The sequence below is a fragment of the Psammomys obesus genome, unplaced genomic scaffold (assembly GCF_907164565.1).
Source record: "Psammomys obesus unplaced genomic scaffold, mPsaObe1.curated_primary_1811, whole genome shotgun sequence".
In the NCBI taxonomy this organism is placed as follows: Eukaryota; Metazoa; Chordata; class Mammalia; order Rodentia; family Muridae; genus Psammomys; species Psammomys obesus.
The window spans coordinates 508,578-535,914 of record NW_026591497.1 but is presented as its reverse complement, the minus strand read 5'-3'; the positions used below and the strand labels follow the sequence as shown (position 1 = coordinate 535,914).

Genomic DNA, 27,337 nt, shown 5'->3' with positions numbered 1-27,337 from the left:
TAGATAGATAGATAGATAGATAGATAGATAGATAGATAGATAGATAGAGGCTTATCCATTGCATCAGATAAACATTTCATGTTGGAAGATGCCACAAATACAATTCTTTTTTTTAAAATATTTTTATTTATTTAACTTTATTTTATGTGCATTAGTGTGAAGGTGTCAGATCCCTTGGAATAAGCATTACAGACAGTTGTGATCTGCCACATGGGTGCTGGGAATTGAACCCAGGTCCCCTGGAAGAACAGACAGTGCTCTTAACCACTGAGCCATCTCTCCAGCCCCACAAATACAATTCTTAAAAATACATAGACTGCCAGGCTATCAAGTATTGGGGATGAGAGTGACTTTTAGTTTTGTGTTCCAGTAACAAGGTACAGTCAGCTCAATAAAGAAAAAACTTATGGTGTTATGGTTTCAGAGATTTCCATGTGTGGCCGGTGTCTCTCCCCCCATCCCCCACCCCATGGTAGGAGCATGTGGCAGCTGGTAGAGAACAGAAAGGAAGAGACTGTGCCAGTGACCTCTGAGGTTTGCCTTTAGTGACCTGGCTTCCTCCCAGTGCCTTTTCTTGCTCCAGTAACAGCACTGCTGTGACCCAAGCCTTCAGCAAGTTGCCCTAACAATCCAACAACCAGCCATAGCAGACTCCTTTCTCCCGAGTGCACTTCCTGCTCTGGGCTTAGTGAAACTGAGCAGCACACACCACGGAAGCAGATTCTGGCACACTGGAAGCTAGAACCACCTCCATGAGAGTTCACCGGTCTCAGGTCCATATTTGTCACTTAACAAGGAACCCTCTGGTCCACAGAGCCCTCCCTTAAAAAATAGTCTCACTGTGCAGCCCTCAACTGGCTGGCCAGCAACTCCCAGGTACCCACTGTCTCCATCTTCCCAGCACTGAGGTTACAGCTGCTATGCCAGTTTTAATTTATGTTGTTGGTTTTTTGTTGTTTTGTTTGTTTGTTTTTGAGTCAGAATTTCTCTGTGTAGCCCTGGCTGTCCTGGACTCAGACCAGGCTAGCCTTGAACTCACAGAGTTCCTCCTGCTTCTGCCGCTGAGTGCTGGGATTATGGACAGCTATCCAGGCCAATCTTGAAGCCCCAGTTCAAGCACTTTTCCCTTCCTCAGCTGCACATGGGCCCCAGTGCCCAGCTTTGGTTTGCTGTGAATTTACAGGGCAGACAATTGCATAGTGGTAATGATGTCGTCTAGATTCAAAACCATCACCTGGAATTGTGCCAGCAGATGCACAATCCATATGGCTTCGGGAATTGTACTTGTGGGGCTGACTGCACCTGTTCCTCCAACATGCAGAAAGAGCTGGCTGGTCCTTGCCTGACCCCCTGCTAACACTTCCTTTTCTTCTTTGCAGTCCTTTCAGGGAAGTCAGGGGCGAGCCTACCTCTTCAACTCTGTGTGAGTACGTGCTGTCTCACTCGTGTGTCTGGCTCTGTCCCGCTGGCTGCTCAGTTATTAAAAGCTTAAATATGTAACTGAGCCCCGCACCAGATGCCTCGATCAACTGGGAGGAATCTAGCTCCTGTGTGTGTGTTTCTGAAAGCACCATTGTTGTGTCTGAGAGTTTAGACTCCAAGCCTGACTACGATTCCCATGGTGGGCTGGGTTTGGCTCTGAAGTACAGCGCTTGCTCGCTTGCTCGGTGCATATGAAACGAGGTGGAGGTGGGAGGGCTGAACAGCCTGTGTGGATCAGGAAAAGTCTGGTTCTGGTGCACATAGTGATGTGAGGGAGGGGAAAGGCACTGGGCAAGGGGACCTACAGCACAGTCACCCTGTGTCTTGACAGGGTGAATGTGGGCTGCGGCCCCGCTGAGGAGAGAGTCCTCCTAACTGGGCTGCATGCAGTGGCCGACATCTACTGTGAGAACTGCAAGACTACGCTTGGGTGGAAATACGTGAGTACCTGCACCTGGAGAGGGACGGTGGTATCATTCAAACACTGCAGGTTCTCCTGAGATCACTCAGAGGGCAGAACTTCTCTACTGTGCAGAAAGCCCCTGAGTTCTGTCCCTAGAACTGCATAAAACTCGCCATTGAGCCAGCCACATGGCTCAGTGGGTAAAAGCGCCTGCCGCCGACCCTGACACCCTGAGTCTGGTCCTTGGATCTATATGGTGGGGAAAAAGAACCAGCTCCTGCTTTGAGCTGGTTTTCCTTTAAGCACCACAGCACACAAATGCACAAACACACAATTAAAGAACAAAGTAGGGTGAGCACTCAGGAGGTGGAGACAGAAGTTCCTGTCTGATAATAAAGATTACAAGTGTTTCCTTGAAACAGTACAGAACAGAGCATGCCATGTCCACCAGTGCCCCCATTCAGGCCAGACTCTGCAGCCCCCTCAGGACAAGGGCCATGGCAGTCCCCAGACTCTCCTCCCAAGACTGCTTTCTCAGATTGTGAGTGAGGGTTGCCACCCTGCCTGTCTCCAGCTCTTCCCATAAGTCGGTCTGATATCTCAAATATGACAACCTTGTCACTCTTGGCCTTTGGCTTATTTCCAACTCTGAGGTCTGGGCACCCTCTACAGCAAAGGCTAAACACCATTTGCTGCACACCTTTGTCTCCAGAGAGCCACCCCAGCCTGCTGTGGTTCAGTGGACATCTGCTCTGGGCAGCTCTTCAATCTCTACTTCGTCACCTTGTGATGATGTGCACACTCCACATGCATGTCTCCATGTGTGCACCTGGAAGCAGGCTGAGGTCAGGTGTCTCCTCAATATCTGCTTAATTTGCTAAGGTAGTCTCTTCCCAAATCCAGAACTCACTGATCCTGGTAGTCTTTAAGTTAGCCACCTCAACCCAGGGATCTCCTGCCTGCTTCCCAAACTGATCACAGGCAGCTGCCACATCTGGTCTGCCCTGAAGTGGCACTTAGCAAACTCTAGCCCTCATGCTTGTGTGGGCAGTACTCTACCTACTACACCATATTCCCAGCCCTTGTGCCTTCTCTTGAGCTCTGGATTCTCACAGGTCAGGATGACCTGCTCTTCTTTCCTTGAATGTCTGATCATCTTGGCCAAGGAGCAGACACACCCTGCAAAGCACTAGGCTTTTGCAGCCCCAGCCCTTCAGCTAGTTGGTTCCGGGTCTACACGCTCCTCTTTTGTCCTCCCTGTAGTTACTGCTGCATGCTGCTCCCCACTGCTGCACCTGCTGGGACGCAGCCAGGCCACATGCTATAAAATGCTAAGGTAGCAGCCATGGCCATACTCCCATAAAGGGTCCGCACTTGAGCTGGGAAGAAGATTTAGTTGGTAAAGTGCTGGCTATGCCAGCGTAAGCATAAGTTCAGATCACGGTCACACACGTAAAGAGCAAAGTGTGGCATCATATGTCCATAACCCTAGTGGTGAGGAGGCAGAAACAGGTCACTGGCCAGCTCCCCATCCTAGCTTGATCAGTGAACTCTAGGTTAAATGAAAAAGCTTGCCTCAAAAGATAAAGTAGACAGGAGAACAGAGATGGCTCAGTAGTTAAGAACACTAGCTGCTCTTCTAGAGAACCCAGATTCCATTCCTAGCACCCACATGAGACAGGCAGCTGACAAAGTTCCAGGGGATCTAGTGCTCTCTTCTGGCCTCCATGGAAACTGCATTACATGATGCAAAGATCCATGTAACAGGGATCCATGTAACAGGGATGCACCCATACACATAAAAATAAATAAAAGTCAAATAAAAGAGCTGGCAGAATGGCTGAGCAGGTGAAAGCATTTGCTACGTATGTGATGACCTGAGTCCCATCCACAGAACCCACAAATGGAAGACTCCAAAATGCTGTCCTCTGACCTCCACATGTGCACAAGTCTGCCCCCTCCCTAATAATAATAATAAAACTTTCAAAGCGTAGGGCAATCAAAACACTCCTCTCCAACACTGGCCTGCACACAACAGGAATGTATAGCCCAGCCTCATCTGTGTGCCACTGACTGTTCCATCACTGTCCTTCAGACCTCCCGAAACATCCACATGCAGAGGCACAGGCACACTAAACGCCACACACTAGGCTACTTCCCCAGCGCCAGAAACAGAACAGTTAACATGCCTCGTAAATGTAATGAACCGTTCAAGGCGACTCTGCCGGGCATGGTGGCACACACCTGTAATCCCAGCACTCGGGGAGGCAGAAGCAAACAGATCTCTGTGAGTTCGGGGCCAGCCTGGTATATAAAGTGAGCCCAGGATAGGCAAGGTTACACAGAGAAACACTGTCTCCAAAAACCAAACCAAAAAGAAAAAAAAAAAAAAATCATCCTGCACTGACACATGGGTCTGGGTGGAAATAATGCCACTAATTTCACTGTTGACCAAGAGGAAAGTAAAGCAGGAAAATAAAAGTGTATCCTAAAACCTCTCTACTTTCCCCCACAAGGAACACGCCTTTGAGAGCAGCCAGAAATACAAGGAAGGAAAATTTATCATTGAACTTGCCCACATGATCAAAGACAACGGCTGGGAGTAAAGTGAAGCAGCACACTCTGCCGTGAAAGCCGAGTGTGATGAAGACCTAGCTGCTTGATGACAATACCTGTTGAACCTAACCCCACAGGCCAGCCCAGTCTGAACACTTGAAGGCCTCTCTCTTGGTGCCCCCATCTGAGTCCCCTTCATGTACACTGGTGTTTCTGGAAGTCTGCATTCTTTTTCTAACTTAAGTTCTAGAGAAAGAATTAACCAAGTGATGACTCACCTGCCTAGTTAATACCTTCTTTTCCCCTACGCCTTCGACGTAGTCTGGCTGTGTCTTCACCAAAGCCAAGTCCCTAAAAGCACAGAAGCAGGGTCTCCTTCACAAGCATTGGCATAGTGACCAGAAGTAGCCAACAGATTTAAGTGCAAAGCATGATGCTTCAAAAGTTGAAACCAGCCACTGCTGATATGTTAGAGAAGCTACAGAAGAAAACATTCAATGCACATCTTATTTCACTAGTGGCTGAGTGTGCTGGCCCAGGCCTACCGCAGCCTGCTCCTGACTCCCTCAGTGCTGCAGCAGCTCGTATGTAGGGCTGGTCCCTGTCATAGAGCAGTAGGCTGGGCTTCATTTTTACCCTGGATGTACTTGAAGTAGTTATGCATAGAGGCCGGAACCAGCAGGGAGAACTTCAAAACTTGAGATTTTTTTTTTTCTTTTCTCCTGATAAAGGAAGACTTAGCATACTGTGGGAGCTACCTTTCCTGCCTGGAGTCACCTCATGACCTGAGAGGGAAGGGTCTGGGCTTCCCAAAAGCCCTGGATCTCTCAGATTTTAGGTCACAACCCATCATCCCCCATACATCCACAGGAGTGACCAGTTTGCAGAAGATGGAGGCCAGAACCATTCCCAGATAAGTTTCAATTTTTTTGCACCTGACCCAGGGCAAAGCAACATGCCAGGAGAGTGCTCAGCCACAGTTTGCTCTAGCGCTGCCTGAGGTGTGGTTAGCCTAAAAGCCCCAAACCTTCTAAACCCAGGTCCTCTGGCCAGCACAGACACTTCATTTGTCTACTCCAGCTCACTACTCACTCCAAAGCCTACATTTTGGTGCCATTTCTTTGCCCAAGACTGGAAGCCTGGTAATATAAGAAATGCCTGGGCAACTGAAGACATGTTTGCATGGTCTGTGAATCTCTCTGCCTAGTCCTAGCCTAAGCTGCTCTCTCCCCAACTACTACTCGGTTCCCTCCAAAATAAAGCTGGCCCAGAACAAGGTAATTCCACCCAGTAAGGTAACTGCTGAAACTCAGCACAGGTAGTGGGTGTGTATGAAGCCTAGGGGCCCAAAGGCCATCCTTATCTAGGAATGCACACTAGTCTACAGCTCCAAGTGGACACAACACCCTGGCTAGTTTTTAATACCCTTACAAGTGGGAACTTTGTGGCTGAGGCACAGGAGACCAGATATCAACAGCGGGAGGAAACTCAAGGGCATCCTGAGTAGGTCCCTATAGATGCTTCACTTCAATTGAACAATCTTTGAGAATTCTTCTGACCAGTTTTTGTATATACTAAGATTATATTTACAGCTTTTTTTTTTTTTTTTTTTTTTTTTTTTTTTTTTTTTTTTTTTTTTTTATGTTCTGGGCTTCCTGCCCTTCTACTTGAGCACTTTGCACTGTCTTTTGTGATAGCACTGATTGGAAACTTTTTGCTAGTACTCTTTGACTTATTTTGTATTGGGGGTAATGGATACCAACAAAACTTTTATGAAGTTTTTTTAGATTTTGTGTTGGCCTTCTGTGAGATAGAAACTTTTTAAACCAAAAGAACTGACCATGAGCTGGCTTCAGGGGAAAGTGACACAACACCACAACCAGTGTTCTGGTGACCTGTCAAACTGGCTCACCTTATGTTTCTAAACAGTATCATTCTGTAGCTATCTTAGAAATGTTTTTTTCAGAACAGTGGGAGTTATACCAGGTCATAAATGCCACTTTACTTTAGAAATGTGGTTTATTTTGTTGCCATCTTGTTAGTATATACACAGTATTTTTATACCTTAATGCTTATTCTTGATGGCATCTGTCAGGTATTTGAAAAGATCAGAAATGAGACTTTTCCCCCCTCAAAAAAGTCCTTTATTTTCTGATGAGCTCATCAGGCACTTTTCAAAACCCAGTTTTACTGTCTAAAAAGCTACTGTTTAAGCTCTAGACAACCTATGGAAATAAGCCCTGGTGGCCTGTCCTCTGTGCTGGAGGACAAGAGTGAAGAGGACAAGTGTAGGCTGCTGAGCAAGGCTGACTGGACAGAGTGACTTGGAAGCTACAGGGAATTCACCACGAGTAGCAGGACCACCAAGCTCAAGCATACAAAGTACCCTCGGCCTCCCTGTCCCCTAGGCCAGAGCCATCAGCCTTGGTGGCACGTCTGTGTGAGATATAAAAATAAAGCTTCTGTTGTCAAACAGCAAGGTTTCTCCAGTGCTTGCTGTCTCAGAGATGGTACCATGGAAAATGGCCCACAGCTTCTTGCAGCATCCACTGGGAACAAAGGATGTGTCAGGGTTTCAGAGCCCCTTGAGGACCTAGGGGTTCTGGGGTCCCGATGCTTTAAGTGTGGCCTGAGAAAAGTGTAAGAAGATAATTAGGCAATCATTGCCTCTGTCTGCCCAGAGAACCTCAACTCTATAGCTCTGGGTTTTTTTGTTGTTGTTGTTTTGGTTTGGTTTTTTTTTTGCCTTTTTTGAAATAAGGTCTTACCACCTGCCTCTTTAATTTTAGGGAACAGGATCTTGACATGTGGCCTTGACCGACCCACAATGTGCAGTGATCCTCCTGCCTCCACTTACCAACCAGGACTACAGGCGTGTCACTGCATCTGGCCCCACTTTGTGACCTGTGAGGTATCACTTCCCTATACCCAGAGGAATCAACAGAGGAGCCAAAGGGCTAGAGGAAGGCAGGGTGGAACGGCAATACAGTCCAGGGCCTGAGCTGACACCCCAGGCAGTGGGTTGGGCTGGAGAAGTGTAGCTGGCCTGTGAGCAAGGAACAGACTTTCTCCTGGCCTCAGGGAACAGTCAGGGATGACCAGCAGTCAGACCCTAAGTGCATGTAGGAGCAACTGGAAATGGAGGGGAAAAGACAGGGTAGTGAGGCAAGAGTCTCTCCCAGAAATACAACAGGCCTGTGGTTTTAACATCAAAAATGGAAAAGTACCAGGCTACATTCCAGAACCAAGAACTTTTGAGATTTGGTGGATTCAGGTTTGGGGTAAGAAAAAAACAAGAGTCAAGCCTAAGTTACAATTTAATGGGTCATACTCTAAGGAGTGGTTAGCAACATGACACTGCCTCCAGAGGGGGGATCTGCCCACACTTCTGAAGAAACAACTGGGGAGGGCTCAGGATGGAAGGCAAAGAAAGCAATGAAGAACAGGTGGCTGTAAGCTGTTTGGACACACAACAGCCAGTGAATCCTTTCCAGGAGACAGCTGTCCTGGAATCAAAAGCAGTGGTGAGCCAGGCAGGATGGCGCACACCTTTAATCCTAGCACTTAGGAATAGACAGAGGCAGGTGACTCTGAGTTCAGGGCCAGCTTGGTCTTACACAGTGACTTCTAAGACAGACTGTTTGAAAACACAAAACAAGGAGTTGGTAACTGGGGCCACTTTTTTGTTTGTTTTTGTTTTTGTTTTTGTTTTTTGAGGGGTAGTGTAGACTTGGCTGTCCTTAACTCACTCTGTAGACCAGGCCGGCTTCAAACTCACAGATATCTGCCTGCCTCTGCTGCCCAGCTGGGAGGCCACCTTTTTATAAAGGACCTTTGGCTGTCATCACAGCACAAGCTACTGACTAACTGGGCTCACCAGGTCATCATCGTGGTTAATGCAGAAAGGCAGGCAGCCAAGTAGACAGGACACACATGCCTGTCCCAAGCATGCTTTATGGAAGTGGTGTCAAGGTAATAAAGCCCCATGGGACCCTGTCAAAGTAGCCTGGGAGTAGAAGCTCCTGTTCAGGATCCAGACTAGGGTCTGAGAACCAATTTCAATCTCCACATCTAAAGTTCTTTTGAGACAGTCTCTCTAGATAGCCCAGGTTGGCCTTGAACACTCAATCCTCCTGCCTTGGTATTCTGAATGCTGCAATTATAGGGGCCTCTTAAGAATCTGCATTTTTAACAGGATACATAGGTGGTGGCACTGGCTGAGGAACAGTGCTGAGTTGATACGCAGCCATCCTGAGGCAGAGGCATGTGGGGAGGGTAGAACACAGCCTTCCTCACTAATCCCAGACCATTGGCAACAGATGAGGATGGCGACACTAAGGGTCCTAGGGGCCAAAACTGGCAAGAGGTTTATTGGTTCATAGCCCAAACTAACCACAAGGGCAGAAAGCTCAAAGGCAGACCTGGAAGCCCACAGCCCAGCATCCCTACCAGGATCCATGAGGCCAGCCTGCTGCTACCAGGAGCTGAAATCCCCAAAGCCCCGGCTGGGCTTTTTCTTGGCCATGGGGATAGCTGTGCTGGTTGACGGTTCTTCCTCTGCTGCTCGTTTCCTGAGACATGAAGAAAAATATTGCAGTTGCCACAAAAGAGCCGGGAGCCTATGCTCTTGAGTTGCTTGAGGAAACGCTATACACAGATAGCCTTCCCTTCAGAAGCACTGTCTCTACAAAGATCTGCTCCCACAGTTCCAACTATGAAAACATCCTTGGCCCTGCAGAGGGATCTTGTCTAGACCCTCTCATAAGGCAGGACCCCTTAGCTGTAGTCTCCAGTCTGGTCTGTGATGCTTTTGCCATCGCTTGGGTCACCCCCTAGGAGCACCATGAAGAGAGGTCCCAGCTTCTAGACGGATACAGGAGATGTCACCCATCCATCACACTCACGTGGCTGCTGGGTTGATGTACTTGCCCACCCCCTGGCGGTATGTCTGGGGGCCCTGGTTCCTAGGCTGGGGCTGGCTCATCTTGACCTTGGCCTCTGGATCTACTTGGTGCTGTGCCTTCTTCCGTTCCTGGGCAATCTGGGAGGTAGCAAAATTGTCTGATTACAGAGCCCCAGGGGGGTCTTCTCACCCCAGCTAGAAGGGAGGGCGGTGGCTGATCCGGAGCCTCAGAATGTGCCCTCCTGCTCCCAAACAATAAGGACATGACTTGCTTGGCACCCTCCCCAGGGCCAATCTTGCACCTTCCTCACCTGGGCATCGGCCTCCTCGTACGGGTCCACAAACACTGTGGTCGCACATATACGCACTTCCTCCTGGTGACAGAAAGGCTCCGTGAGAAGGCAGCAGTCTCCCCCAACCAGCACCCAACAGGCAGTGGAGCTCTGTTCTCCCTAGGTACATACCTTGGGACGGTCAGTTTTGGGGTCACTCTCCACATTCTCCATAGCTGTCAATGTGTCAAAACCTCCAACCACCCTGAAGCAGAGAACAGGGCTGGGGCTTTGTGTTCCCTGAGCAGAGTACCATCATGGCAAAGTCAAGAGGAACCACAAAGAGGACTGACAGACAGTGCATATTGCCTCAGAGAGTCAGACTAGGCAGGACAGGATGAGCCACAGCAGAGAAGGGAGCAGCAAACCATACCCAGCCAGGTTTGGTGACTAAAGTGTTACTTTGGTGAAATCACAATCCTTGTTTCCACACTTTGTTTCCCCCAGTTTGCTGAGGCAGGATCTTACTAACCCAGGTTGGCCTCAAACTCACTAAGTAACTGAAACAGGCCAAGCACTAATAATCCTTGGGCTTCCAACTCTCAAGTGCTGGGAGTATCACTGTACCAAGCTCTTTTTCCCCCTACAACTGAATTATCAGTACAGACTGTGTGATCCACCAAGCAAAAATACTATCTAGGCCTTTCTGCATCAGACCTGGGGATGAGGAGAAAGAGCAGTGTGGTTTAGACTTCCAAGAAGGTACCTTGAGAAGAAATATGAGCTAGAGCTGCCTGGGTATGTCTCCTCTCCTTGGCCCCACAGGCCCGGAGAGCCAACCTTCCCCCTATAAACATACCCTAAGTCATCGAAGCAGGACTAGTATGAGGGAGATAGCCAGTCAAGTCTGGGGAAAAGCAGTGAAGGCCCACATTTGCACCACAAACATGTACAGCATCTATGCTTACCGTCCAAAGATGGTATGCTTCTTATCCAGATAAGCACAGGAGCGGAACGTGATAAAGCTAGGGGCAAGTACATGAGATCAGGGAAACAGCAAGCCGCCCCACCCAGTGTTCTCTAGTCCCAGTACTCACAGCTCAACAGAAGCTGTCTGCCCTTTCCCATCTGGCAGCTTCCTTTTACCTTGTGTGCTCCTTCCCATTGCCTGTCTCAGCTAAGGCCACACAGGTAAATCCAGACCTCTGGCTCCCTGGAGAAAGCCCAGAGTTTACCTGGCAACTTTCCATGGAAGCCAAGCAGGAGAGGCTAGAGGCTTGAGCCTGGCTATTTGGAGGAAGGCAATGGATTGAGAGGCACAACCCCATCATGAGCCCTGCCAAGGGCAGAGGACTGAATCAGGCCTCCAAGGTGAAGTGAAACAGCCCAAATTATTAGAAACTCTATTTAGAAGCTCCAGACTACAGACAGTATACAGGAGGAAAGCACAAGGTGGCTATGGGAACTCACACCTGCAATCACAGCACAGAAGCCTGAGCTACACAGATCTCTAAATAAAGTGGAAGGCAGGAAGTGGATGTGATTGCAGTGCAGGAAGTACGAGGTTCCTACCCAGAGTAGCAGGACACAGTCCTACTGGGACAACAGGACAGCAGCCTCATCTTGACAGCCCACACCTCTTAGCCACAGAAGACTGACTCTGCAAGCTGCAATGAACATCACCCAACAAGCAAGTAGGGCCATTCCTGAGGCCAACAGGCATATCCCAAAGACATAAAGCCTGCACCTGTGCATACCTAGCCTAACCCTTCTTACTGGCTGAACTCATAGTTTTTGTTCCTGCTACTGAAACAAAAACTCATTTGACCTTGCTAGTCTCAAACTCACTATGGAAACAAGGATGACAGAGCTGTTTATTGCCTCCACCTCACAGGTATGTGGTACATATTCCTAGTTCTGCCTGACCTATCCTAAGAGGCCTTTGAGGACCTGCCCATAAGTACCACCCACAGCTCGGCACGCTACTCCAGCAGCTGACTTGGCCTCCTTCACTGCAGGGACCCATGTTTAGTCTGAGTGTGTAGTACCGTGTCTGGTCTGACCTGGCCTAGCACAACTCGTAGGGAGAAGACCACCCTCAGCAGCTGAGCAAAAATAACTGCACTTGGACTCACAATTGAGACTTGTTGGTGTTGGGCCCCGAATTGGCCATGCTGAGCACCCCTCGGCCAGTGTGCGAAAGGTTGGGACGGAACTCATCCTTGAAAGGCTTGCCCCAGTATGACTCGCCACCTGGGACAGAAAGGAGCATGGCCGCAGTCAGCCCCAGAACCTAGTCCAGAGGCATCAGGGAGTCTTGGCCTTGAGGTAGCCTCCTTGATGACTCCTAGATCCCAAAGCCTTCATACAAGCTGAGACTGCTTACTCACCCCTGTGGGTCAGGGGCTGAAGGGTTAAAGCAACCTTGGTATGATCCCGAGGCTTAGGAAAGAGAAAATTAACCTCACTTTGGGAAAACTAAGAGGAACGCCCAAGGTGGCTCAGAAGGCCAACCGCTGAGTTGCAAGCCACCCCCACACCTCCAACTCTGAAAGATTCTACATCAGAGCTCTTCAAACCCGGCACCCTACTAGGCCCCACAGAACAGCCCCTTGCATTATTCCAATGAAACAGGCCTGGTACCAGCACCTACCTGTGCCTGTACCTGTGGGGTCACCACCCTGGATCTGCAAAAAACAAAACCCAGTGAGGTCACTGGCTCTGATGGTGCCTGTCACCCACTGCTCACCCTGCCCACTAACTGAGCGCAGGCTTCCCAAAGGCATGTCCTTCAGGGAGCACAGGGACCTCTCTGACCTCAGGTCTCAAGAGCCAGCACAAGACACACCTAAGGACCCTGCCCTGGCCATACAGTCTGAACAAGGTGCCTGGAACAGGGCAGGTATAAGCCCATTTGTCTCCTGGATGATGCCCATGTCATCAAGCATCTACAGCTAGCACCAGCTTGTACCACTCACCACAAAGTTCCTGATGGACCTGTGAAAGATGGTACCGTCGTAATACTGTTTCTTGCAGAGCCTGATGAAGTTTTCACAGGTTTTTGGTGTCTGCAAAACATCCCAGCACTCTATGAGGCACAGTGGTCAATAGCAGAGTCACGAGACATGCAGGCCTTCATCATAGCAGGAAACTACCTGTCTGTAGACCTTGGTTCAGTCTGACCTCCAAAAGTTAAGCAAGACTCCTGTAGCCATATGATAGAACAGAGAGGGAGCCAAGCAAATCCCTTTCCAAGGATTTGCACAAACACCTACCAAGCAGCCAAGGAGGTGTGTTGTGTGGTTAATGGCACTCCAGGGAAGGAAGAAAGGGCACTTTGGTTCTCGGTTGGAGTTAGGCAAGACTTCATAAAAGTTAACTATAGCTCCACATTTAAGGCATGACCACCTAATGGCCCCAGAAACTACCCAGGAACAGCCACCATACTCACCAGGTCACAGTGCAGCTCTAGGTTAAGGTCACCCTTGTTGGTGTGTAGCCTCACATAGCCCTTCTTCTTCACAAACTGGTAGCGTAGTACATCTTCATCAATGACAGCTGCAAACAAGTCCAAACTCTGTAACTTGTCCTGTACCTGAGATAGCTCCTCCATGCAGGCCCCATGGCCTGCCACAAGACAAGCACCAATGTGCACTAGCTCTGAGAAAAGTGAAGGAGCCAGAGGCTAAGGGAAGTCATATCAAGAACAATCTAATGCTAGAGGCTCTAGGGGCCTGAGTGCAGAGCACTTCAAGTCAAGGGACAAGAGCTGGGCATGGTGGCACATGCCTTGGGAGGCAGAGGCAGGTAGATCTCTGTGAGTTTAAGGCCAGCCTGGCACAAAGGGAGTCCAGGACAACCAGGGGTACACAGAGAAACCCTGTCTTGAAAAACAAACAAAAAACAAAACAAACAAACAATAAAAGATAAGACTACATGGTGAGAATGCCTTTCACTCACAGCCTCCTGACTGACTCAACACATAGACCATCTACCAAGAAGACCCACCCCACTATAACCACTGACCACCAGAGACTCTAAGTAAAAGCACAGTGGGGATGCTGAGGCAAGTACACAGAAAGCCCCACTTGTTACCCATGTGAATTTTGTCCCAGTGAACAGAGGAGGTAGAGGCAGCTACCTGCTTCATGTGTGGTCTCAGGTACCATGGCAGTAGAGGTGAAGGATGCGCTGACCTTCCCTGTGGAGTAGTGGGCCTGCAAGAAAACCATGAGCTCACACCCTATCATGACCTCTCAAGGGCAGCCTTCTTCACCACCACCCACAGGCATAGATGGAGAAGTGGCCAAGACCAAAAGACCAGATTTCTGGTTCCAAGAGGAACAACTGAAGGCCTAGTTGAGGGAATTAGGGCGCAAGGCCTCAAACAGGTTGCAACTAACAATATTAAGTCAAGACAGAACTATCTCACAGGGGTAGCCTTCTTCCAGGATAAGAATACAAAGGCAGTTATAAGTTTATTTCTGAAGGGTTCTTATTTGTTTTTGTTTGAGATAAGAGTTTCTATGTAGCCCTAGCTGTCCTGGAACTCACTTTGTAGACCAGGTTCTCCTTCAACTCAGAGATCTGCTTTCCTCTACCTTCTGAGTGCTGGGTCTAAAAGTGTGTACCACCAACCCCAGCCTTTTTTTCTTTCTTCCTAAAAATGATTATGCCAACAAGCATAGTGGCATGCACCTTAGTCTCAGCACTTGAGAGGCAGAAGCAGGTCAATCTATGTGAGTTCAAGGCCAGTCTGGTCTACAAAGCAAGTTCTAGGAGAGGCAGGGTTACACAGAGAAACCCTGTCTTGAAAACCAAAAAAATGATCGTGTATGGGTGTTCTGCTTGCATGTACATCTATACCCCATGTGCATGTTTGGTGCCCTCAAAGGTCAGAAGAGGGAGTCAGATCCCCTGGGAAACATGCCTGGATTCTCCATAAGGACAAGAGTTCTGAACCACTGATCCATCTCTCTAGCCCAGGTTACATACAGTTTACAGTAAACACAATCTCTTTAATGGTAAAGGGAATAAATTATTTTGTCATCATGTAGGGGGAAGGAAAAAAAAAAAAAAAAACCCAAGAGGACTGTTAAACAAGACAGTAATACCCAGAATACAATGGCTGTGTTCAGATAGGGAAATTATAAACGATGAACTTTAGTTTCCAAATTTTCCTGGGTAACTCCCTATGTGGGAGACCCCACCTCTGCCTTCCCATAGCTATTTAGGCTGAGTCTCCAGACTCAGCCTAAATAGGAGAAAGACACCGCCTATCGGCTAAATGTGCTGAACTCTAGCATCACAGCTGTAGATAGGACCTAGGGCAGACAAGCAGGCTTGCCCAAGGAAAGGCCCAGGCAAGGTCTGAGGCCTTGGTAACCCTAGCAACCGCAGCCCTCCCTTCCATCACAGACCTGCAAGCCCTTCTGTTTCTGTCTTGAAATGGAATACCAAAGACAGCAGGTAGCTTGGCCTGGGTCAGGGCCCATAGCACAAGACAGCCCTGCTTCTGCTGAGCCACTGTTCCCACAGACCCCAGCTTCTCAACCATTCCTCTGCCCCAAGAGTATGCGACTCCTTTTTTATTTGTTTGGAGCCCAACCACGTCAGCCCTGGAGAGCCCCACAGTACTGGGAGGGTCCCAGCCATCATACTTCCAGATGCATCCCAGACCCTGTCAGCACCTTCCCCAGCGCCAGAGCAACCCACTCACAGCATTCAGTTGGTCCACCTTCTTCTTCTCAGGGGCCTTCATGGTGGCTGCTAAAATCTCATCTCCTTTGAACTCTTTGTAGAGCTCCTGTAATGTCTCTCTGGTTTCAGCATTTGTATTTTTCAAATAATAAGATGGGTCTTGTCTGGCCTTTTCTTCATCTACAAAACAGTATACAGGTACTGAGCAGCCAAAACCTCAGATAGCCAAGGCCCCAAAGAGTCTCAAGATCCAGATGAGCTAACAGGAATAGAGATGGAGTTGGCCACATGAGAAGCCACAGGTGGGTTGATGAGGGCAGGGTTCTCTGGCCATCATAGTACAGCCAGACTTAATACCTTTGGTCATCTGGCAGCAGCTTTAGTAGGTGCAGCAAGGTAGGGAGCACACAGAACACAACATCATGGTCCCAGCCCTGGAGGGGATATCCTTCATACAGTCAAGAGAGTCTTGGGATGGTCTGAACTTAAAAGTGTCACCCTGCTCTTTACCTATATGCTACAATCTTTTCACAATGATGTTTTGCTTTTGTGATTTTAAACGTGTTTATTTCAAGGGAAGGCAGAGTTTGGTATTTCATATATGAAATGTCCTATCTATGCCACATGTTGTTTGCTAGGCCAAAGACTATAACTTACTGGGCAGTGAGCATCCCTAGGCCTGGCCTCTGGGTCTCCTGAGCTGTTATCCCGAGTTAGTTATGTGTTCTACCTCTCTAAATCCTGACTGGTCCACAGTGTTAATGAACACTGACTCAGGAGTACTGCTTCCTGCTGAGATGGAGCCAACTAAACTCTAGGCATAAGTCTAGCTGGCCCCTTGGTATAGAACAAGAGAGCTCAGAAACTTCAGCCATAGTAGAGCCTGGAGGCACACACCTTTAATCCCAGCACTAGGGTGGCAGAGGCAGGCGGTCTCTGTGAGTTCAAGGCCAGCCTGATCTAGACAGCAAGTCCAGGACAGCCAGGGCTACACAGAGAAACTCTGTCTCGAAAAACCAAAAGAAAAGAAAAACAGAAACTCCAGCCACTATATAGTATGTTATAGTGTGCTGAACAGTATGGGCCAAACACAGAAAGCAGGAGGACCAAGGGCCCAGTCTGCACCCACACAGGTCTGATAGCACGCAGAGCCTCACTGCAGTCCCCTATCACTGTGCCCTGAAAGGAGCAGTAGCCAGCAGGAATCCAGAAAGCACAGGGCCACCAGAGCTAAGGGAAAGAGAGGTGTCTTAGTGTTTCCAAGACTACAGTCAGCTGCTTCTCTAACCATCTGACAGACATGGTGGTGCATGCCTATAATCCCAGCACTTGGAAGGCAAAGGTAGGAGGAACGCTGCAAATTTGAGGCCAGCCTGGTCTATACAGCATATTTCAGGACAGCCTGGGCTTCACCAAATAAAGAAATCTGAAGCCTTTTTAAAAAAGATTTTTAAAAGCTAATTATTTACACCGTGTAATGCTTGCATGTATGCCTACGTGCCAGAAGTGGGCACCAAATCTCATTATGGATGGTTGTGGTTGCTGGGAATTGAATCCAGGACCTGTGGAAGAACAGCCAGTGCCCTTAACCTCTGAGCCATCTCTCCAGCCCAATCAAAAGCCCAATCTAGAGCCACAGTGTCTGGGTCTCCACACATCCCCACCCCTAAGAAGGAAGCACTTGCCCGAGCAGCATACCTATACTCTACTCACAGCAGCCTTAGTTGTTCATACCTGGATCAATTATTTTCATATTATTCTTCACATGAAAGAAACTGGAAACATTGAATTTGTCCAAATTGGTGGGGTCCTATGACAAGAAGAAACACTCAGCAGTACAGCCAGGGCTGTGTCAAGCATCTGTTCAGGCACCTTCAGGGGAAGAGGCTGCAGCTGAGCCAAGTGAGAACTAGGGAGTTGAGCAGAGAAGGAGGCTGTGCCTGACACTGTGACAATCAGAGGTGGTATGGGTCCAGAGCACAGCCTGCCTAGCTGCTCACCAAGCAGTCTGCCCTGCCTACAGGGCACAAAAACAAGAAGCAAGGCTCACTGCCAGGTAGCAAAGGATATGGATTGGGCAGCCATGGGACCAAGCTTCAATCAGATGGGAGTAACACACAGAGTCCTTTAAGCCTGTCCTGACCAACCCCCGTTTTCTGACAGTTTTCACCGTTCACCCACTACCATGGAGACAAAGGTGCCAGATGCTGCTCTTGAAGCAGTGGGGTGGGACCTGCAGAGCAGCCTAAGTGTCCTGATGCCTAAAATGGTTGTGGGGCAGATATAGGATCCTTGATACAGGAGCCATCAGAACCAGAAGGCAGCCAAGGTCCATGGTGGCTGCTGGAAAGGGGTGTGGCACTAAAGAATAATTGGGGAGCAGCAACCAGGGATGTTACAGTGTAGAAGGCCATCAAGCCTGAGGAAAGCTGGGAGGAAGACGGTGGAGCTGAGGGTTAAGGGGAGGCAGTCCCTGTGAAGCTACTTACCTGTAGGGTGATGATGTCTTGCCTGGAAAAGGGCTCATCAGTTAGCAGGTCCCTCAGGTTCTTGGCCTTGATGTTTAGCTGCTCCACTGCCTATTGCAGGACAGAGATATGGAGGCCCCTTCTAAGCTCCAGCAGGGAGGTCAGAGGTAAACAAGCACACATAGAGCCGCCCTGGGGGTGTTCTCATCTTCCTGGCAGAGACTAGCCAAACCAACCAGGCTGCTTTAAGCAAGAGGTCCAGCATGGGCTCTCCTGCACCCTGTCCTAGATGGAGTAGAGAAGGGAGACAGCTCCTGTCCCTCCCACCAACCTGAACCTCCTCCCTCTTAAGAACCTAGTGTCCTCCCATCTCCCTTTACTCGCACGTTCCTTCCAGAGTTGGTCCATGCTGAAGACATGGAGAAGGCGTGTTCCTGGGATACAAGGAACCGTGCTTAGGCGGCCCGACCTGCCTGTCTAGGTTTCAGGTCACTTGGTCTTTATTTTAAACCCTCATAAAGTAGGAGGGCTACCTAGCCAGAGGTGATGTCTTGTGCTGGAGGCTATAAAGCCCATGAGGACAGGCATGCTCACTGTTCCTGGTTCACCTCCAGCACTCAGCCAGGCTGTTGGAATACTCCCAAAGCACACTCAAGGGCCCAACATTAGACAGTAGCACTCACAGAAATGGGGATCTACCTCATAGGTGTAGACATTGCCAGTTGTCCTGATGGCCACAATATGGGTGTTGTCAGTGAACACGGAATACAGCACTGGACAGTGATACTGCCCTAGAGAAAGCACACACAGTGCTAGTAGCCCTCAAGAGCTTTAATTAAACTATCATAATAGCACATATCTATAACTCCAGCTACCAGGAAGCTGAGGCAGAAGAACAGAGCACAAGGCCACTGGACAATTTAACTGCACATTGTCTCAAGGTGAAATTTAAAAGGAGTCTCAGTGGCAGTGCATTTGCCTAGCATGTGCTAATTCTGCACTCTTGATTCTGAGAATCAGTGTGACAAGAAAAGGAGAGAGGGAGCAAAGGGAGAAAGGGAAAGAGGGAGCAACCAGTAGGGGTCATAAAAGGAAGAAGGCAGAACCTTAGAGCAGACCTGGAAACCACAGGGATGGCAGCCATTCATGCTCCATTCCTATGCTATTCTACGAGACCAAACCCTTGTTTTGCCTTACTCACAATAGTCTGATAGCCTCCAGACTGGCTTAGGTGACCACCTTCTCCCCTTAAAGCCATGCCATATAGGATGTGGCTTATCTTTCTAGAAACCTGTCACAACTGCTTTCTACCTCTCATAATCCACAGTACCCACCACTACCCTGGCCCTCCTCACCTAGTTTTCTATGGCAAATGCCAGCCAGCTAGCATACGCATATTCCTGCCTCAATAGATGATCTCACATCCAGCAAGGGTCTTGTTTAGTGAGTCCCAATAGACAAACAGGGGGAGGGCAAATAGACATGTCACCTACATGCATTTGGAAATATTTATAAAAATCTCAGTTTCAGCCAGGCATGATGGCACACGCCTTTAATGCCAGAACTCAAGGAGGCAGAGACAAGCATATCTCTGTGAGGTTGAGGCCAGTCTGGTCTACAAAATGAGTCTAGGACAGCCAAGGCTACACAGAGAAAACAAAACAAAACAAAACAAAACAAAAAAAAAAACCTAAACAAAAAACAAAACAAAATTTAAAAAAAAAAACACCTCAGTTTCAAAATAAAAAAATCTCTCACACACATCTTATGGAAATTTAACTACTTAACCACTAGTTATTTGATGTGACCAGGGAACTCCCATTCATTTATTTTTAAGTGTCACAATGCTATTCTGAAGATATAAGTCATTATTTTTTCTGTTGTTTTTGTTTTCTGGGTTTGTTGTTTCTCTGTGTAGCCTTGGCTGTCCTAGAACTCGCTCTGTAGACCAGACTGGCCTTGAACACAGAGATCCACCTGCCTCTTTCTCCCAAATGCCCAGACTCTACCCCTTGCTCACATGGATTCAACAGTATTAGACTCTTGGCATGCATGGACACCCTCGAGCATATGTCTGCATTTGCTCTGCCGGTACCTTCTGCCTAGAATATTCTTCCCAGATCTTCATGCAGCTCCCTCTCACCATGTTTTCTCTCAGATCCTGTCTGCGGCCCTCAATGGGTGTCCTATTGGCCCTTTTCCTTCCTCTACTTGTCTACAACAGAGAGGATATTTCCTGCCTAGATTCCTCCCCTCCCAACAAAAGCTCTTCTCACTCAAGGCCACACACCCACACACATATGCACGGACGCACACCTGCACACACCTCATCCCCACCTGCTTATTCTCTACAGATCCACAGGCAGACACTGCAGGAAGATCTGCTCAACATAAGACACACGGCCTATGAACCCAAGGCTGCTGTAGGTCAATGAAGAGAGATACCTGCCTTACCTTTGCTTGCAACATTTCCCTGGAAAATGCCCAGTGAACACTGACAGCAAGCTCACCCACGGTTCCCATACCAGCGTGAAAGGAGACCCCTTAGCCAAGACCACAAAGAACTTGCACAAGATCAGACCCAAGACAGGAAAAGGGAAGCTGGAACTGTAGCTACATTATCTGGATAGGCAACAAGAGGGTTGGAGACTTGGAGCAGGAGGCTCCAAGTGGGGCAGAGGTCTGAAGGAGCAGCAATGAAGGACAGCAATGATAATGAAGAACAGACTGGAAATGCCTCCCAAAGACACACAACCACAGCTGGGCTGGCCGCACTGGGCCCTGGGCTGAGCAACTTCCACCTATGGCCATGAACAGGCCACAGCCACAGCCAGGTATGGAACAAGCCCAACTATGGCACCAGCAGCTCATAACAGCCTAACTGCCATTGTGGGATCCACCTAAACCTAAACTACTTGGACCTTTATTCAACATCTGACCACAAGAAAAAAGGAAGGAAAGCCTGATTATGAAAGAGAAGTTGGTGAGAGTAGGAGCATGGGGGCTCTGTGGGCCAGTTCTAGAGCTGGCTACAAAAGGGACTCTCACCTTCATTGTTCTTTGCAAAGTTCAGCTTGATCAGGGACTTCCCATCAAGTTTCTGGAAGACATATAATTAACAATAATGAGTAAAGGGTAAAGTAACACAGAGGCTAGAGTCAGGAGTAACAGGGACAGAACAGAGAGATCTCTGCCCGACTCACCCTCTAGAGCTTACACTAAGGCAAAAGTCTTTCTGGGAAGTCTCCAAGACCAGCCAGGACTCCTGAGGAATGGCTAGCCTCAGCAGTTACATTGATGTACCTGTAGATGCCAGCTGTGAGCAGATCCCCAGATTTGTAAACATACCACTGGCTAAATGTTGAGGAGCCACATACCGAAACCAGGACCTTATATATCCCAAGTGTGTGCTCTACTACTGAGCTCCATATTCAGTTCTTGTCTGAACATTTCTACGGGAAGTACACATGACTTCTGAAATTGAAAATGAGTGTAGGGCTATTGAGATAGCTTACCACTTCAGACAAGCCTGAAAACCTGAACTCAACCCCAAAACCCATAGTGGAGGGAGAGAACCAACTCCTAAGAGTTGTCCTCTGGCCACATTTGCACCATGGCATTCAAATAGCCACATCATATTCTTAACAACAAAATGAGTAGTTCTAAAACTAGTAGGAGGGCCAGAGAAATGGCTCAGCTGGCAAAGGTGCTAGTCATTGATCCTCATGATGTGTTCCATGTCCAGCAAGACCTATACAGAGGAAGGAGAGAACTCCCACAAGTTGTACCCTGACATATGTGCTATACACACACAAATACACAAAATAAATAAATGTAACAAATAAAGCTAATGAGAGTACCTACGCATTCTGCTTATCCTAAGGTACAAATATTTTTTCAAAGGAAACAAAACATTGAAAGTGGATGATGTAGCTCAGTGCTTAACATGAGTAAGGACCTAGGTATAGCAGGAAAGAGAAAAACAACATGCCCACAGACTAGGAGCATTATGATAGAACACACCCTATGGGATTCCATAAAAAAAGAAATGGCCCCAGATTCTGGCCATGACCAAAGTAAGAGCTATATGTAGTTTGGCAGCTGCCGAAAATAGCCCAAATGACAAGATTCGATACCCAAAGAGCAGCTGTGATGCAGAGTGTAAACATAAAAAGCACCTAGGTGTAACTGAATTATAGTGTCCACCAGAAAAGAGACAGAGCCCATGAGGATAGCTAAGACATCAGAGGTGGCAACAGAGAATAAGACAGCAAAGGGCAGGGTTGCAGCAGGAGAGCCCCAGGTTGACATCCTTAGTCAGTCACAGCCTCAGAGATCAGGAAGGCAGAGACCAACCAACTACAAAGTACAGGCAGGCAGCAGGGACCTCATAACGAGAAAGCCCTAAAAGATGTCCTCCCAGGCTGGGGCCTCAGAAAAAGCTGCTGAAGCTCCATGGCTGTCAGCAGAAAATATTGGTCACACTCTCAAGTGAGGAACTCCAAGAAGGAAAGCAAACTGCTTCTACCCCAGGTAGCTCAAGAGAGCTCACAGGCTCTGGAAGCAGTCTAAGACCTCTCTGGATAGCACAGCTCCCTTTCTTCAACAAGTGGAAGAAGCAGGCAGCAACACATACATCCATGCTGGAAAGAATCTGGAACCCCACACCAGGCCCAGACACTCACCAGGGACAGTAAGACTGTGGCCAGCTTCCTGCCACCTAGTAGGTGGAGTCTTAAAGGCTTTTATTTTGTTTTGTTCGGGATTTTGTGTGTGTGGAATTTTGGGGGAGGGATGTGCCAGAAAATGGAAGCCAAGACTTTCTGCAAGCTAGGCAAGTGCTCTATTACTGAGCTGTACCCCAAGCCCAGGGTTCTTACCAAGAGAGCTCCTATCCCAGGCTGAGAAGTGGAGGAAGCAAAATGATCTGCTCTGACAGGAACGGCAGAGTCACCAGACTAAACACATTACATTAAGAGTTCCCTAGATCTGTGTTGAAAAATGTTCCCCCAAGTTTTATAACCCCCAGAAACCTGTAGATGGGACCTTACTTCAAAACAGGCTCTTCCAGGAGGTAACAAGTTTGGTCAGTCACCAGCAGTGGAATGGGCCTGGCCTCAGATCCTGAACCTGGACTGCTTACCAGTTTCCACCAGCCCTTACTGTTGATCAGGACCATGGCACCTGCTCAGGAGGCTCTTGCTGCACTGAACCTGTCCCCAAGACATCACTGTGCCTCAAAGACAGGACTCTGAAACATCTTGCTTGTCTAGTCTCCACAGCTCTTTCTCTCTGCCTCCCACCTGGCCCAAGTTCACACACCGCACCTCGCATAACTCCTGACTGCTCTCCCTGGGGCCACTGGGCTCGTTAGAGCACCTTCCTGACAACACCAGAGCTATCCTCAACACAGGTCAGATCATGACTCTGTCTGGGCTTCCAACCTATCCAGACTAACTCCAGGTTCCCCAATACGACATCTAAATACCATCATCTCTCTTATCCTCAGGACTAGCATAGGAGTAGCTCCTACGAGACATCCTCAGCCCATCTATCCTCCCTCTTTCCTCACCATCCCTCTCTGTGTCATTTTAGTGACACACCTAACCTAACTGCCCCTTGACACTGGGCCCTGGACAAGCCACATTGATGCCTTCTTTTTGTTTTGTTTTATTTGGGTTTTTCTGAAACAGGGTTTCTCTGTGTAGTCCTGGCTGTCTTGGACTCGCTTTGTAGACCAGGATGGCCTCCAATTCACAGAGATCCACCTGCCTCTGCCTCCCAAAGTGCTGGGATCACAGGTGTGCACCATGGTGCCCAACTAGGTTGATGCCTTCTTAACAGGTACAGCTGAATTGAAGGAAAATAAGGCCCACACAAGGAAAGGAGTCGCAAAGGGACCAAAAGACCAGAGGCTGATTAAAATGTGTGGAAAGTGGCTAGAGAATGAGCTACAGTCTAAATCTGCAAATATTCTTCCAAAGTCCCAGTATTGGACCTGTATACAGGTCATACAGGAAGAGGCTTAGTTGATATAAATACAGCTTTCTTTTTTCTTTTTGCCCATTTAAAACAAACAAACAAACAAAAAACCAAATTGAGCTAGGTGTGGTGGTGCGCATCTTTAATCCAGCACTCTGGAGGCAGAGGCAGGTGGATCTCCTGAGTTCAAGGCCGGCCTGTTCTATAAAGTAAGTTCCAGGACAGCCACGGCTACACAGAGAAACTCTGTCTCAAAAACCAAACCAAACCAAAAAAAGAAAATAAACCAACCCTGATGAGTCCCAGAATTGTCAAGGACTTAGGCAAGAAGCATTTTTTTTCCCCCGCACACTGTTCTTAAGAACTTAAAATACTACAACAATTTTCAAGGGCAGCTGGCCAGTAATTGTGTAAACTGACAATGCACCTACTTTTGACTCAGTAGTCCTAGAATAATACTCCTGTGTGTTCAAGAAATGTGCATGGGCCCACATTATTGCTGCGACTGGCAAATGACAGAAGATTCAGTACACCTCAGTCACAGATAGACACAAGACTAAAGACAGCTCAGCAGGTAAAGTCACTTGTCACCAAGCCTGCCAACCTGGTTAGATCCCTAGAACCCACATGGTGGGAGGAGAGAACTGAATCTCACAAACTGTCCTCTAACCCTGTGCCATGGCATATACACCAGCACAGCTATACATGCAGGCTTACACACACACACACACACACACACACACACACACACACACACACAAAATAAACATGTAAAAATAAACCATCCTTTTTAAAAGACACAGTCTCAGAGAAAAGGCTGTGCTTTCTGCACTAACACCTTTGAAACTCCCCGGCACCTTATAGAGCACACACAGCAAGATACAGATGAGTCACATACTGTGATCCAGCCAGACACGGAGGCTGGGTGGGACTGCTGTGAGTGAGGAGACAACCTGGCCTACAGTAAGATCTGTCTTGAGCAAACAAAGACATAGATAGCGGCGTACAGTGACAGATTAGTACTAAGACTGCTCAGGACACCAAAATCCACAAACATTCCAGTCTCATAAAATGCTGTAATATTTGAAAAAAATCCATCAATGTTAAGCCATCTCTAGATTGCTTGCTACCTAAATGCTACATAAATAATTACTTTCTGATACTGTTTAGGGAAAATGACATGGAAAAGTGTATAAATATTCAGTTCAGACACAACTTTTCAACAGATACTTTTTTGAGCATGGTTGATTGAATCCAAGAACATAGAACCTGCAAATAGAGGGCCAACTGTACATGCACATGTGTACACAGAGGCAAGATTTCTGGAAGGTGGAGGGCTGTCACTCCCAGGCCCTGTGAGCAGCTCTCCAGGAGTGAGTACATGAGAAAAGCAAAGCCAGGAGCACAGCTCTCCCTGTAACATGGAATTCTGCATGACCACCTACCTCTCCATTGCTGGGATTGGTCCCATACTTCTTAAGCCATGGAAGAATGTTCCTGATGGGAAGAGAGAACAAAAAGTGTCACAGGGGCTGGAGAGATGGCTCAGCAGTTAAGAACACTTGGTGCTTCTGCAGAGGACCCAAGTTCCCAGCACCCACATAATATGGCAATTAACAACCATCTGTAACTCTAGTTCCAGAGAATCCAATATTCTCTCCCAGCTTCCACAGGCACTGCACAAATGCGCTACACAGACACACATGCAGGCAAAAACATCCACACACATAAAATAAAAATAAATCTGGCATATGTCTGTAATCCTGGAACTCAGGGAGGCAGAGGCAGGCGGATCTCTTTGAGTTCGAGCCTGGTGTACAAAGTGAAACCAGGACAGCCAAGGCTACATAGAGAAACCCTGTCTCAAAAAACCAAAATAAACAAATAAGTCTTTTTAAAAATTCACTAGAGCATGTAGCTGTCTGTGACAACACCTGTGGCCCTAGGGCCACAACCCACTACAGAAGGAAAGAACACCTTCTTCAGAGTGGGCATGCATTTGTAGATTCGTGTGTTTTCAAGTATATTCAGTAACCAGGGTTGTCTGGTATTGGAGACTGAATAAATGCCTTGGGCACACTAAGAATGTGCTTTTCCACTAAGCTACACTCGGCATTTGCAGGAGTTTTACTGCAGTTACATACCAACAAGAACTTTAACTGTGTAAAAGGGCAAACAACAACAACAAAAAATACTGGATCAACTAGCTGGGCCTGATGGCACACGCCTGGGATCCCATCACTCAGAGAAGCAGAGGCAGGCAGATTGCTATGAGTTCAAGGCTAGTCAAGGCTATACAGAGAAATCCGGTCTCCAAGAACAACAACAATAAAAACTGGGTCAGCATCAAAAATTATACTTGCAGTCATGCATGGTGGTGAGCCAATGCACAGTGTAAGCCTAGTTGTTTATGAGATGAAGGCAGGAAGTCACTTGAGCCCAGGTATTCAACACTAGCCAGGGCAACAAAGAGAGACCTCCCTTAACTTTTCCACCCCACCAAAAAAAAAAAAAAAAAAAAAAAAAATCTGTGTACAGAGCCAAGAGAGCATAAACATTCAGTGATGATCCTGGATAGTGAGAATATTATGATAAAATGTTCTACTGAAGTATTTTCCATTTTTTAATAAGTTTTAGAAAAAACTTTAGAATGTAAAACAAGCTTGAAACATAAAGCAAAGATAACATAATCTAGAACATAAAATAGGGTGTAATGCATCCTGGGGACAATGCACCTTTCATTACTGCTCTGCTTTTATCAAGCAGAGAGTATCCAGGGCATCACTATTCCACATCAGGTACAGACAGGTAAGGAGCTGGGCACCCATCTCCATTCCAAGCATGGCAACAGCATCTGCCAGTTAATACTGCCTCTAGAGCTCACTGCGCACTTCTGCCTTGTCCCTGAAAACCTGTTGTTCCTCCCAATTCCCAAAGACTCTCACCCAGACCTCAAGAGATTTCTAGGAACAAGATTTTGATGAATTTGTCCCTGCTCAGAGCCACAAACTCAACATTCCTTTCTCTAAGTGGTATCAATAATCCTGCCATATTTGTTCAGTCAAATTAAATAGAGTGCTGGGGAGACAACTCAGTGAATAAAAGTGCTTTCTATGCAAGCATAAAAACCTGAAATTTGTATCCCACAACCCATGTAAAAGCCAGACAAGACAGCATACAATCTGTGACTTTAGTGGGAGCTGGAAGCACTGAGAAAGGCAGACATGGGGCTTGCTGGTCAGCTAGTCTACCTAAAACAGCAAGTTCCTAGTTCGCCAACAGGGGTTTGTCTCGGAGCAACAGAGAAAGACCCCTGAGGTCAACCTCTGCCTCCACAGATACATGTAATTGAACACAATTGCACATACACAAATACCACACACTCAGGCATGCACTCGTGCACACAGACATACATACATACACAAAAAAATTAGAGGCGCATAGGAGAAGATGAGGAAGGGAGGGTGGGATTGGAAGGGGACAAGGGAGAGGGCTATAGCTGAGATACAAAGTGAATAAAGTGTGATAGATAGATAGATAGATAGATAGATAGATAGATAGATAGATAGAT

General features: G+C 47.7%; 2 protein-coding genes across 4 annotated transcripts in view; one reads left to right on the top strand and one right to left on the bottom strand.

The window, feature by feature from the left end:
• Ypel1 (yippee like 1) overlaps nucleotides 1–5,501 on the top strand; it is a 20,257-nt gene extending 14,756 nt beyond the window's left edge. Inside the window, exons 4-6 of the mRNA XM_055610266.1 lie at nucleotides 1,380–1,423; nucleotides 1,814–1,922; nucleotides 4,402–5,501. Of these exons, the coding sequence (XP_055466241.1) occupies nucleotides 1,380–1,423; nucleotides 1,814–1,922; nucleotides 4,402–4,491 (243 nt within the window). The 3' untranslated portion in view covers nucleotides 4,492–5,501. The remainder of the gene's footprint in view (nucleotides 1–1,379; nucleotides 1,424–1,813; nucleotides 1,923–4,401) is intronic.
• A 2,239-nt stretch (nucleotides 5,502–7,740) lies between these two features.
• Ppil2 (peptidylprolyl isomerase like 2) overlaps nucleotides 7,741–27,337 on the bottom strand; it is a 25,371-nt gene continuing 5,774 nt past the window's right edge. The window contains exons 5-21 of one of the 3 annotated variants that reach the window (XM_055610230.1): nucleotides 25,212–25,263; nucleotides 20,833–20,884; nucleotides 18,484–18,575; nucleotides 17,806–17,895; nucleotides 17,051–17,126; nucleotides 15,336–15,496; nucleotides 13,758–13,833; nucleotides 13,068–13,174; nucleotides 12,595–12,684; nucleotides 12,270–12,303; nucleotides 11,752–11,869; nucleotides 10,585–10,641; nucleotides 9,809–9,881; nucleotides 9,656–9,718; nucleotides 9,346–9,482; nucleotides 8,891–9,012; nucleotides 7,741–7,947 (exon numbers count right to left, since the gene is read on the bottom strand). In XM_055610230.1, the coding sequence (XP_055466205.1) occupies nucleotides 8,916–9,012; nucleotides 9,346–9,482; nucleotides 9,656–9,718; nucleotides 9,809–9,881; nucleotides 10,585–10,641; nucleotides 11,752–11,869; nucleotides 12,270–12,303; nucleotides 12,595–12,684; nucleotides 13,068–13,174; nucleotides 13,758–13,833; nucleotides 15,336–15,496; nucleotides 17,051–17,126; nucleotides 17,806–17,895; nucleotides 18,484–18,575; nucleotides 20,833–20,884; nucleotides 25,212–25,263 (1,375 nt within the window). In that variant the 3' untranslated portion in view covers nucleotides 7,741–7,947; nucleotides 8,891–8,915. The other 2 variants (XM_055610232.1, XM_055610229.1) reach the window with 2 other exon arrangements.